The sequence below is a fragment of the Rhodamnia argentea genome, chromosome 9 (assembly GCF_020921035.1).
Source record: "Rhodamnia argentea isolate NSW1041297 chromosome 9, ASM2092103v1, whole genome shotgun sequence".
Taxonomy (NCBI): Eukaryota; Viridiplantae; Streptophyta; class Magnoliopsida; order Myrtales; family Myrtaceae; genus Rhodamnia; species Rhodamnia argentea.
In genome coordinates, this window is record NC_063158.1 from 17,273,083 (window position 1) to 17,286,688 (window position 13,606).

At 40.2% G+C, this 13,606-nt stretch overlaps 1 protein-coding gene across 4 annotated transcripts in view; it reads left to right on the forward strand.

The window, feature by feature from the left end:
• LOC115755568 (MLO-like protein 1) overlaps nt 1-12,888 on the forward strand; it is a 36,971-nt gene extending 24,083 nt beyond the window's left edge. Inside the window, exons 1-15 of one of the 4 annotated variants that reach the window (XM_048285396.1) lie at nt 4,820-5,101; nt 5,153-5,430; nt 5,665-5,912; nt 6,581-6,697; nt 6,771-6,831; nt 7,523-7,614; nt 8,986-9,060; nt 9,171-9,259; nt 9,368-9,417; nt 9,809-9,849; nt 10,415-10,474; nt 11,743-11,952; nt 12,051-12,118; nt 12,224-12,284; nt 12,374-12,888. In XM_048285396.1, the coding sequence (XP_048141353.1) occupies nt 5,247-5,430; nt 5,665-5,912; nt 6,581-6,697; nt 6,771-6,831; nt 7,523-7,614; nt 8,986-9,060; nt 9,171-9,259; nt 9,368-9,417; nt 9,809-9,849; nt 10,415-10,474; nt 11,743-11,952; nt 12,051-12,118; nt 12,224-12,284; nt 12,374-12,607 (1,590 nt within the window). In that variant the 5' untranslated portion in view covers nt 4,820-5,101; nt 5,153-5,246 and the 3' untranslated portion in view covers nt 12,608-12,888. Of the gene's footprint in view, nt 1-4,819; nt 5,431-5,664; nt 5,913-6,580; nt 6,698-6,770; nt 6,832-7,522; nt 7,615-8,985; nt 9,061-9,170; nt 9,260-9,367; nt 9,418-9,808; nt 9,850-10,414; nt 10,475-11,742; nt 11,953-12,050; nt 12,119-12,223; nt 12,285-12,373 lie in introns of those variants that run through there. The other 3 variants (XM_048285397.1, XM_048285395.1, XM_030695024.2) reach the window with 3 other exon arrangements.
• Nucleotides 12,889-13,606: the final 718 nt, after the last annotated feature.

Genomic DNA, 13,606 nt, shown 5'->3' on the forward strand with positions numbered 1-13,606 from the left:
CCAAAAAAAAAAAAATATCAAATCGATTATACGAGTGTCAATGGAGTGAATCAAATTTTTTAATTTGGCCAGAATCTTTTGAAGATTTTTCAATAATCCTTTCAACGAGAGGTGTTAGTGGGTCGGGTCGCGTTGGGCTTCCAAAGTAATCGAAACACTAGAGGAATGTGCTTGGCCTGACCTGATCCGAAACATTATAAAATAACGGGTCGGGTTGTGTTGGGCTTCCAAAGTAACCGAAACACTAGAGGAATGTGCTTGGCCTGACCCGATCCGAAACATTATAAAATAACCCGAAGCAGTCGGGTCGGATTGTGTTTCGATTCGGGTCATTGTTCTTTTAGGTACCCAATCATCAATTCTTCGACCGAGAGCTTCTCTTCATTCGCGTCCAACTCACTTGACCTATCGAGTGTTTTACCAATGCCAATTGCCTTTTCTTGTATAATTCTGCTCCTATCGCCTGACACATACGCTTAAAATAAAGGGTTCTGTAAGATACACTACTAGCATAAAATGCTTCTTAAACAAGTAATTTATCATGCCTGCTCCTGTTCGCGAATTAGAGAGTGGCCCTAATATTGTTGTAATATATATATATATATATTGCTAGAGTTGAGTTCTATTTTTTTTTTTTATCTAGTTCTATCATATCCTATTCTATTATATAAGTCACTTCATGTGCAGGTTGCGAAACCTTACTTCCTCATTCACTTATCTCCATCCCCAACCTCTTGAGAAGGTAGGGAATCGAACTCCAGAGTTGGGTCCGATTAAGGTAGACAAAAGTGGGTGAGATGTCACATGCAAATGGTCTACGCAACATATGCTTCAATCCCATGAAGACAAAACGATGCAATTGGGGTGGATAGGTCAGAGAAGGTATTGATAATAGCAGTGACTCTATATCGGAATTGCAATTGACATACAACCGATAAAGAAGGAAATTTTCTCTAATTCAATTACTAAGCGTGTCACCGCAATCGGAGAATAACCAATAATGTGCTTATAACATACTTATTAACACTCATCCTCCTGTGTAAACCGGCGTTTACATGCGAAGTTGGTGTGGCCGTGATCGACTAGCGAGTTAATCAAAGCAGATAATATACTTGACCAGAAACGAGACCCAACCCGAAACAAGACTTGACCCAAAATATTATTCCCAAACACCCCGAATCGAAAATACCCAAAATTCAGGTGGGCTCGGGTATATTGCTATGTTTTGGCATCCCTATGCCAATCAATTTTGGCGGGAAATCACTGATCTAGATGCTAGTCGTCCTACGTGGCACGATTGGCTGGCACCGATTTGGAAATTTTTATAATTTTTTTCCATTCCTTATTTTCAAGAGATAAAATTTAAGTGAATGCAAAAATAGTCCACATTAAAGTCAATTGTGCCAAGTTAGTTTCTACGTCAACAATTTCTAACCAAAATTGGTTGAAAGGATTATATTGACAAAAATGAAAAATTCAAGACTTAATGGATATATGTATAATAGAATAAAGACTTTTTGGGTAATTTTCCCGATGAACAACGATCAAGTGCTTCTTCATATGTGGCCTCATTTAACAATGAGTGCTTTTCGAGGGCACTATAAATAAAGCAAACTAATGATGTAAAATTTTGTAAGACACACTGCCAGTTTTTCAAAAAACTAAAACTTATTGATGAAAGCTTGGTTCAATGTTTAACACTCCCTCTCACAAGTATGTTGAATTTTGGCCTAGGACTAAAGCGTGAAAACATATAATGGGGAGGCAAATAAAGAGTCCGAAAAGACGTAAATTTAGGATCTTGATATCATGTAAGATTTTGTGGGATCACTTTAACCTTTTGAAAAGCTTAAGTTATGTAAAGTGAAGGTGTCATCTAATCTTTAAATATTCTAATAGATGAGTTGAGTAAGAAGGGTATATACTATGAGTGAGCAAATTGAACCGACTGGACCGAGAACCACCCCGTCTAATGGTTCGGTTCCCGGTTCTAGAGAGTGGCGGTCCGGTTTCCGATTCTTAAAATTGAGACCGATGGCCTGGCGGTCTGGTTCCTAGTTCCAGGGGCATAAGATCGAACCGCCCGGACCGGACCGGACCGGTCAAATGTTTTTGACATGTCTCGGAGCGTATGAGATTGTTGACTTGTCTTCCATGCAGTATAATCGATCTTATTTGGCAGAAAAGGCATGCTTGGATTTTGCTGGTGTTTTGGTAGCACCAAGTCGTTACTATTCTGACCGAGGATTGGGCCCGTGCGGTTTCTCACTTTTAGTCTACAAATCAAACATCAACTGAACATGCTATTCACCCAGGGCACCAAGTCGTTATTATCAGTGGAGAGGTTGGGAAATCTAATTTCTTGTTCATGTGATGGGAGGAAGCAAGTTGTGAAAACTATACATCATCAAAAGCACAGTGACATTGGTTTCTTGATGATTCAAGTTGATAAGAAATAATGAACCATATGGAGAAAGGTTAACGCTTAGCTGTCAATTTGGGGTTCAAGCCAAATAGGAATTCAGGGGAATTACCGAAAACAGTTTTAAGAAAGCGAAGCATCAACTAGGAACGCAAAGCACAATGTTACCGGTTCCATTGGACCGTCCGGGAGCCGGATCGGACCGGATCGGTCGGTCTGGTTCCCGAGATCGTTAGTCCGGTCCCCGGTTCCAAAATTGGGAACCGGGACCACCGGTCCAGTTCCCGGTTCTTGAGAGGAACTGAACCGAACCGGAAACCGATCATCCTTAATTTATACTCTCGCTGATAGCTGAGTGGCTAAGAGCATGAGGGAAAGATTTGACTTTAAAAGACCAGCTTCAGTTGAAAAGTGCCTTAAAAAAGGAGGGCTTTTTTTTTTTTTTTTTTGTTGCCTTCCTTCTGCGAAATCACTCTTCTTTTTTTTGGATTTACGTCTAGGGCTTAAGCCTATATTAGTTATTGATGATAGAAATGATATCCAACGTCGTTCTTAAAGTCTGTTCGAGATCGTTTTCCAAAAATGACAAGCTAAAGAGTCGATGGGCGGACCGCCGGAAAAGTGTCGGGTCAATGAATCTCCAGAAACAAGCATGAAAATGTCTTACTTACTAGTTTAGGGGAGTATTAATTAGATAAATGCAGAAGGAATTTGTCAGAGCATTCGAACCTCGTACCAAGTCGCAGGAAACATCGATAGCTAGAGGGTCTAAAACCATGCTCAATCTCTAGCTTTTGAAGCTCTAACTGGTCTTAAGCTTTTTCCTAACATATGCTTGTTGAATTTCTTTTTGTCAGTGCTTTCGGATCTTTGAATTAATGTTTGTGGTCAGTTCTTTCGGTGGAAAACCCAACAAAAAAAAGTGACGAAGTGGGGTTAAATAATTGGTCCTTAATTGCCTCAGTCAATGTTTTCATGAAAAGAAAGGAACTTCAACTCGCCCCTGCCAACAAAGGACTGGTGATTTCGCGAGAAAATCACCCAAAAAAAAGTTTTAATTTTGTTATAATTATACCAATTCAATCTTAATTTTTTTTTTTTGCAATTTGAGTTCTAAATATTTTTCGATTTTTTTTAATGAGTCTATTCGGCTAATTTTGGCCGGAAATTGATGACACTGGACGTTGCCCGTTCGTTGGCCATCGTTCGTGGCTGTGCCGATGCTAACAATAAAAAAAAAGAAAAAGCTAGAAAGAAATAATAAAAATTTCAAAATATTCTCGTCATCGATGGCGGTGCGGCCGACGTCCATCTCATCAATTTTTAGATAAAATTAGCGGGATGGACTCAATTGAAAAAAATTAAAACGCTTTAGAACTCAATTTGCAAAAAGAAAAAAATTAAGGCTGTATTGGCTCGCAACCCCTCACCTATTGGTCATTGGCCTCCGCTGGCCTTTAATAATAAAAAAAGACAAGAAAAAAAAAGACAGAAAGAATTTAATAGAAAATTCAAATAAAATTCCACGTCAACACCGACAGTGGGACAACTGTTTTCACTAGTTTCTTAGCAAGGACGACCACATTGCAAGTTTACAACGACAATGACTCGTGGAAGATCATCAAACCTCGCAAGTCATAATACTACAGTCTTGTAAATGCATGTGATTTGAGTAAAGAGCGATCGGATCAATGGCCGGTTCGATTTTCGAGTCGCTTAGTAGAATCGGTGAATTATTAGGCCTACATTAAAGAAATGAAAATAATAATCAGTGGGTTGTCATGTTTATATTTAAATAGTAAAAGTAAATAAATAAATAATCGATCTGATTCGGGCGGTCTGGTTTCTTTTGAAATTGAGAACCGGACCGAAAATCCAATTTTAAAAACCGGGCTGATGCTCCAGAGAATCGATTCAACCCGAAAGAGGTTGGCAAGTCGGTCGGAACGTGAAATCACAACTCGGCCGCGTCGCATCACCCGGCTCTGCTCCTCTCTCTCTCTCTCTCTCTCCCCTTTGTTTCTTTTGTCCAACTGTCATGAACAACATCACCACCCACTTTCTCTCTCTCTCTCTCTAACCCACTATCAACGCCTTCAAATCGAGTGAAAAGGAAACTCTTTTTCCTGCTCGTTTTCAAGAAAAAGAGCCCAAAATATTCTCCAGAAAGTAGACCCCGACTTCATTTAATTGCTTCGAAATCGAATAAAGTACACGACACGTTGACGATGTATATACGAGAGCCTCCTCACTGGACCCAACGAAAGCTCTTTTTCCTCCCCTTTTCGTTTATGACGGTCATCCCCCAACCCCACCACACGGCACACATAATCCCATTTTGCCTTTTTCTTCGTCGCTTGCGGACTGGTGTATCCCCTCCCACACTCTCTATCGTTTGTTTTTCCTTTTGCCTGTTGGCCAAAGTTTGTTCCTTTTTGCGTCGTCTTTTTTCGTTCATCATCTGAAACCGGTGGTGGCCGCTGGCTTCCATTTTACGGAACACGCCGATTCCATGCCTTTCCTTTCTTTTCCTTCGGCTTTCACGCACCTCTCAGTGCATCTGTAATGTGGGTGTTCGACCCTCTTCCCTATTATGACTGCATAAGTTGGGAGATCTAGCTCGACTCCTCCTCCTCCTCCTCCTCCTCCTTCACCTTCACCATTTATCATTACGGTTAATTTAATGCCCACCCAGGAAAAGAATCGGCCTTTGGGTCTGTCACTCTGTCCTTTTTAAATAACCCCCCTTTGCTTTAACAGTTTACTGGCCTTTTCGTTTCTTGTTCTCGAATCGTTCGACTTTTGAGAGAGAGAGAGAGAGAAGATGAGCGGAGGAGGAGAAGAAGGGACGACGTTGGAGTACACTCCGACGTGGGTGGTCGCCCTTGTCTGCACGGTGATCGTCGCCATCTCCCTTGGGGTCGAGCGGTTCCTGCACTACACTGGCAAGTACCTCAAGAGAAACGACCAGAAGCCTCTCTATGAAGCCCTCCAGAAAGTTAAAGAAGGTCCTCTCTCTCTCTCTCTCTCTCTCTGTGCGCGCGGGCTATCAAGTTTCCCCGTTTTTGGTGAAATGGGTCTCACTTTCTATCCATGTTTTTATCAAGTTTTCGTTTTTTTGGTGAAATGGGTCTCATTTTCTATGCATTTTCTGTCAAGTTTTCTTTTCCTTTTTGGGTGAAATGGGTCTCATTTTCTATGCAAATGATTGAGGTTTTGCTGCAAAAATTTTGGGTTTACAGAGCTTATGTTGTTGGGGTTCATATCGCTGCTGTTGACGGTGTTCCAAAACGCGATATCCCATGTGTGCGTGCCCGTGGACATCACAAAGCACATGCTCCCTTGCAGCCTCAGGGAAGCCCCGACCGAAGGAGACACTGCCACGACCTCGCACTTTCAGCTTTCCTTCTCCATTGCTCCGGGGAGAATCAGGAGGCTCCTTGCTGAGACGTCAACGGTTTCATCTGAGACCGGGACTTGCGCTGCAAAGGTCGGATTTGCGATCTTGATATAATGGATTATTAGTTATTGCCATTATTTTTGGCTGATTGTAGTGGTTTTGTTGTTGTTGGTTCGGGCATGTGCTTTGGTCTTATGCACACGGTGAAGGATTCTTCACCATGTGCATATTCTCCTAAGATCATGTTGCGAGCTTCTTTCAGTGTTTAATTATATTGGCTGCGGAGGTTGTTCTGAGTGTCTATTCTAATTTGCTGGCGGTGTCTACGTCTTTTCTAAGATCATGTTGCCTTTCTCCTAGTATTATAAAATGCGACACAATTTAATTAAACTAATGGACTCTGTGTGTTGTCACCAAATTTGTTTTGTCTCTGCTCTAGCGGAATAACTAGTGGCTCTTATCATGCAACTCCTGATGCCACCAAATAAAAAGTCAACTGAACTATTCTGCGAAGAACTGAATTATCACTAGTGGGTTTATATGATGATGCAGCGGGACCTGTGTATGTCATTGGGAATGATGTTACCATGAAAGATGTCAACATTATGATGCTTACAGTGACTTAAAAGGTCAAACATGAGAGTGCTTTTATTGCATTTTAACAATTTCATGTCAAACTTCTAGTTCAATCGTATTCACATAGATGCGCTTTTCACATTTGGATGGTTCTCTAACAATATCCCTTTTCTTTCCTTCAGAATAAGGTGCCATTGTTGTCTACTGAGGCATTGCACCATCTTCACATCTTTATCTTTGTCCTAGCAATAGTCCATGTGACTTTCTGTGCTCTCACCGTTCTGTTTGGAGGCGCAAGGGTAAAGACACTAATGAGTTTTTGTTTCTATTCTACATTAACTTTCCTGACATTGTATGCCTATTTTGATGCAGATACGTCAATGGAAACACTGGGAGGATTCTATTGCCAGAGATAATTATGATAGTAGGCAAGGTAATCTATTAGATCGAGAGAAGCACGTATCACGTGTCTCTCAGGCTGAGAAAGGGGAAACAGACAAGAAGACTTCTCTGGCAGTTTGTGCTCGTCTAAAACCTAAAAGTTGCTGTATCTGCTAATATGCCAAGAAAACGATGTTAGTCTATTTTTTAGTAGCATCTTCGCACTCTGATGCAGTCTAGATGCCCTCGGCATTGTTATTCATATTGGGATGTTATGGTTTCTGTTGACACTTATTTTACATCCAGCAGTTATTGCATCTGCAGTTAGAGTTCTAATATGATGTTGTGATGACATGGATGCTGGGTAGAGTATCCGTGGTCCTTCACTTTCAGTTTGGGCTTTAATTCTTTAGGTTAGGACACTTGAGTTACACTGCATCGGTATGCCGGATGTCTAAGTTGGTATGCCGGAGCTTGTGTTTTACTGCAAATTTTGTCTTGCTTTTCCTTTTCTGTGCATTTACTTATAAACCCTGAATGTTAGGGATGCATTTCTCTCTGTTGTTGGAAAGTTTTGTTAAGGAGAAGGAGGGAATACATTTAAATTATAGAAAAGGAAAAACACACGTCAGTGTACTTTGTTCAAGAGGCTTTTTAATAACGCGATAGGTCCTCTGGTTTCGGATGATCTGCTTGGTATTTTGTCTTTTTTGCTTGATAATAATAAACTTTTAATAATGCAGCTTTAAACAAAGTCACACATGTCCATCAACATGCCTTTATCAAGGAGCATTTTCTGGGTATTGGTAAAGACTTGGCTCTTCTTGGTTGGTTGGTGAGTTGCTATCTCCATTGTGGTATAGTCTGAATGTATAGTTTGTTTGATGAACTGGATCTATTACTTTTGATATTGCTACAATGTCGATAGTATGAGACTGTCAGTGTCATACTTTGATGATCTACATCAGGGTTGTTAATTCATCTATAAATCTTCATTGTAGACGTCACTGTCATCACTTCTGCGTCCTGGGTCATCTGTTGTTCATTCTATGGAAACAAAAATATCATCTTTTCTGTTCATGACGCTTTCCTTCTCTCTCTCTCTCTCTACACCCTTGTCCTGCCCTTTTATGGCATGTCCTCATGTTTGGACATAAGTACAGTGATAATTTGGATTTCTTGCTTCTTTATGGTTTGTGATGGAGATCAAACAGACGAAAATAATTCTTTAATCTTTGAACAAATAGCGGTTAGATAATTTAGACATGTAATTTAGCAAGTGATGAGAATGTTAAAGTTGGGAAATGATCAATCTATATATCTTCATTGTAGACGTCACTGTCATCACTTCTGCGTCCTGGGTCATCTGTTGTTCATTCTATGGAAACAAAAATATCATCTTTTCTGTTCATGATGCTTTCCTCCCCTCTCTCTCTCTCTCTACACCCTTGTCCTGCCCTTTTATGGCATGTCCTCATGTTTGGACATAAGTACAGTGATAATTTGGATTTCTTGCTTCTTTATGGTTTGTGATGGAGATCAAACAGACGAAAATAATTCTTTAATCTTTGAACAAATAGTGGTTAGATAATTTAGACATGTAATTTAGCAAGTGATGAGAATGTTAAAGTTGGGAAATGATCAATCTATATATCTTCATTGTAGACGTCACTGTCATCACTTCTGCGTCCTGGGTCATCTGTTGTTCATTCTATGGAAACAAAAATATCATCTTTTCTGTTCATGACGCTTTCCTCTCTCTCTCTCTCTCTCTCTACACCCTTGTCCTGTCCTTTTATGGCATCTCCTCATGTTAGGACATAAATACAGTGATAATTTGGATTTCTTGCTGCTTTATGGTTTGTGATGGAGATCAAACAGACGAAAATAATTCTTTGATCTTTGAACAAATAGCGGTTAGATAATTTAGACATGTAATTTAGCTGGTGATGAGAATGTTAAAAGTTGGGAAATGATCAATCTACAGACAATGTACTGTTTGCAATGTGTTTACTAGAAGGAATCTGGCCCTTTACCTCGAAAGTCTCTAGGGAGCAATCACGCTTTTTGTGATGGGAGCCACTGCTTTTTGCTAGTGTATCATATGCAAATGGATGTTGAGATGAGGAATAATCCTTTAATTATTGATGCAAAAGTCTTTTTTAGCGATAATTATCTTTATTTGCTTATATACTCTCTCTTCCAGCATTCATTTTTCAAGCAATTTTATGGTGCTGTTACTAAGGCTGATTACACCACACTGCGCCTGGGTTTTATCACGGTAGGTTACAAATTTGAGATTGATTCTCTGCTCGAAATAACTAGTCTCGCATCACCAACTTTGACTGAGCATGGATATGCATCTTTACTTGTTCTTCTTCTATATGACAGGCGCATTGCAAGAGTAACCCGAAGTTTAATTTTCACAAATACATGATACGTGCCCTGGAGGATGATTTCAAGAGAGTCGTGGGGATAAGGTATGTGATTTCTTACAATTTTTCGATGGTAAATCACTCACTGCTGTGTTGGGCGGGGAATGGCCAACTGCATTGCCGATGCTAATAGTTTGCCTGCCTTGGTTGCAGTTGGTATCTGTGGATATTTGTGATTGTGTTCTTGCTGCTGAATGTCAACGGTATGTCAGTCATCTAGCAGATGCCTTTGATGATTTTACTGTTTTAAGCGGTCTTTTCGCCTTCACTATGCTCTGCATCATCAAGTCCTGTTCCTGCTTTGTGTCCTTTTATAACAATCTACATTAATGATACTGTTTATTTATCTCCATGCCCATCTTTATTGATCTGCATGCCACTATTCAATCTTTCAGTGATGCTTTTGAGGTATATCTGCTTTGAGTATATAAAAAATGCCATGTCCGAAAACCATAGACTTGCCGGGTCCAATCTATTATTTTACATGCACATTATTTTCTCACCAGTGCCTTCTGCGCAGTTTCTGTATTTGAGTTTGGCCCGATGCTGTGATTGTTATCACATGACCTCTGCTTTTTACTTTTCTCTGTGCAGGCTGGCATACATACTTCTGGATAGCATTCATTCCATTCATTGTGAGTTACCTGTTCTGTTCCCCTTAAATTTATTGTGGATGCCCATCTTTATAGCAGCCATTTAAGATTTTCAGTAAAAGTGAGCATATGGCAGTGGTTAATGAACTGAAAATGGAAAAAATGAAGCAGGTGCTTGAAAGCTCTTTCTAAATTGTGCTTTCTGCAAGTATGGGTGAAAATTTTAAACAGAAATTTGATGGAGGATCTAACTGAGTTTGTCACTTAAAGGTCTTATAGTTAGGATTAACTCATGTGAGGATAAAATGATAGGCACGTTGGGAATGTTCAGTGTTTTTAATGTTTTAATATTCAAAGATTTGGTTGGTATTTAAGAAAGTGGTTTTATTGGTTTTGCCCATAACAACAGCTGCTGTAAATGCCTTTTAATTTGGATGAAAGTTTGACCAAAAAAAAAAAAAACATTTGGACGAAAGTGAGAGACTTTCCCTGAAGAGTATTGTTGGACTAATATTGAGAGAGGTGCATGGTTTTAGTGGTAACTTTGCTTTAGCCTTTAAGGATACTGTTTTTACTCTTTGTTGATAAGGATGTGTGTGTCATGTAGGCTGCTGGATTTGCTACATCCTTTTCATATCTTGTGATAAATCCTGAGCATAATATTGAAGTTTGTTTTCCTTGACTGGTTTGTTTTCGTTGACTGGATCTTTAATTTTCACCTCTGTCCTGTGGCCAACTTTTTTTCTTTTCAATCTGATGGCATAGACAGGATGTGCTTAAATAGCATTATGGACCTAAAATTAGCTTGCTTTGCTCCTCTTTTAGGGATCTTTTTGGGTCTATTGTATACATACGATTGGTGTGAACTGAGAATATTTCCGTGTAATTTGAGCTGGTCATTTCTGTGCATCATTCCTCCAAACAGCACCCGACTTGCAAGATAGATGAGTTTAAGAGGAAGCAAGACTTAGGTTAGCAATATGATGCAGAAATATATGTTTGGATTCAATGGATTTTCAACAGAGAAATGAGTAATGGGTGTTTGGCAAGGTGAAGAGAAGCCAATTTAGCTGTTGAATGATCTGCTGCTACTAATCATGATGGATCATGGCTTGAAACCATGGAACAACTAGGACACTGTGCTTATGATAAGGTTTAGTTTTTGTGGATCACTCGATCTCATTGACTTCAAGAGGGAAGTTTTTTAAGAATGACAGATTTACATTTTCAAGCCTGTACTTCGCCAGTCTTTTGGGTAATAGTGAAAGGCTGTAAGAGCACACAGATGTGATGTTTCAATATTCTAGTATCTCCCTCATGGCTGTGGTAGGCCAGTGGCTGGCAGTCCTCTTGTGACTGTAATTTCCAAGAAGTCAAGAGCTCCAATCTGTAGAACGTTATAGTAGTCTTCCCATTTGTTTTGCTGAAAGAACATTCTCCATGCGGCATGAATATTACAATAAAGGTCAAGTTTCAAATACCTAATAATATTGGAACAACGATCACGCATGGACAAAAGTTCACCCTGAATGCGATGCAATCGACTGTGTCATTAGTACTTATAGGGAAATTGCTCCTCGGCATCCTATTTTCTGAAGTGATCAGGGCGCTCCTATGGTCATGTTAGGTCCTTTTTAGGATGGTTTACTTCATTTGCATTATTTTCAGTCTTTGTGAGTCTTTATATGTGTTCTTCTATCACTTGTGAATGCTTGCTGATTGTTAAGTTAACTGTGCTCTGTTTGCTATCTATTCGCGATATGTCCTACCTTAGTGTTTCTTATCTGCTGGTAAAATGTCGGGATGCACCTGCTGTTTCATGTTTCCAAAAGTTCAGTCATGGTTGAAAGCGCATGCAATCTTGAAAACATGATTGATCAGACTTTTGTGAATCACTAAATCATGTGCATTTCCACCTTTTGATAATATCTCCAGCTTCTGCTGGCTGTGGGAACCAAGCTGGAGCATGTTATCACACAATTGGCTCATGAAGTTGCTGAAAAGCATGTTGCAATAGAAGGGGACCTGGTTGTTGAGCCATCAGACAAACACTTTTGGTTTCGACAACCCCGAATAGTCCTTTTCTTGATCCATTTTATCCTTTTCCAGAATGCTTTTGAGATTGCATTCTTCTTCTGGATCTGGGTAAGCTGTTTTACTGGTATTGCGTCAGCAGCTGATGGCAGCAAAGTAGGAATTTAGCCAGCGGATTTACGGGAAATCATGGTCCCTTGTGTCTGCAGGTTCAATATGGCTTTGACTCCTGCATAATGGGACAAGTCCTCTACATTGTTCCGAGGCTTATTATTGGGTATAACCCGTGATCCGATTTGATTTCTATATCTTCAAGTAATTATATGGTATTGCAGAAGAAAAATGTTTATCCACTTTCTCACTTTTTCGTGGGCGTATTCAGCGTGTTCGTTCAGGTACTCTGCAGTTACAGCACTCTGCCCCTATATGCCATAGTCACTCAGGTGGGTCCTCCTGCTGCTAATGCTTGATCTACTATCGTTCTTTCTCCAAACATAATGCTGTCTTACCTTCTTTCTCTGATGGAATGAAGATGGGAAGTTCATTCAAGCCGGCCATATTCAACGAGCACTTGCAGGTAGACCTTGTCAATTGGGCACAGAAAGCGAAGAAAAAGACGAGAGCAGCAGCTGGCGATGGCTCTGGCTCTGGCCAAGCAAGCTCTCAAGGCAGTTCTACCATCGGAGTTCAGCTGGGAAGAGTGTTCCGCAAGGCATCTGTGCCCGAGGACATCCAAACCCAGCCCGGCCCTGAAGGGTCTACATGAGTTCTCTGGCTATATACTGCAGATGTTAAGTTACTGGATTATCATTTTGTAGAGTAGTTGCACTTTCAGAAGATCATACCAAGTCGTATGTTGCCCGAGCTTTCTCAGCGGCTGTTGGGGTTGCTCCGGAATAGTTTTTGCTTGAGATTCAGGTCCAGTTAAGTCATGTATACCTTAAAATGTATGTCGATGTAAAGTACGTACCCCGAAGAAGGAATTCTTATTATCTCGCTATCGGATAGTGATATACAGGATGAAAATTACATGGTTCGGGTTATAGATATGTGCCGGACTGGCCCGGCCCGCTTTCCTCTTCTGGGCCCACAATTTCCCGGGCTTTGGAATTTTGGGCTCAACCGCTGTCCGAACCCTTGAGGCTCTATTGACCCTTTGGGAAGCCAACTGACGTATAGATCGGAGGCGGATGGGAAAAAGACACCCACTCTCAACAGAACTTGAAATTCATTCGAATCTCCCAATCTCAACCACCAGATGGACGAGCACAAGTTGTTGAGACCTAAAACTTTACGCCCATTTTTTGTAAAAAAAATAATATGAAGATTGATGGAGGAAAAGAATTTGACTACAAAATAGACCCGCAAAAAGACATTTTTTTTTTTGTTTTTTTTTCTTTTATTTTGTCTTTTGGGAGAGTCGAGTCATATTTCGATACTGCCCCCTTTTTCCTTTATAAGGTCTTATCTTCAACTCTTAAAAATCTCTTTGACTTTTGCTTTGTCTGTTGTTCTAAGGGTTTCGATCCGCGGTTCGAAAGTGGATGCACACTTTGATAGAAGACGTGAGGTCGAGAAAAAAGGGTTGTGTCCACGAGTGAGTCAAGGCTCTTCAAGTGCCGGAGTTGAACCGTAAATGACCTAAACATAAACAACAAGAAAACGTTAGGTTTGGTTTTTTTTTTTTTAATCCTTTAAAAAGGACCGGTGGTCCAAGGTCGCATGCCTATTGGCGATCGGGACCATTGTTCAAAAAGGTCTTTTT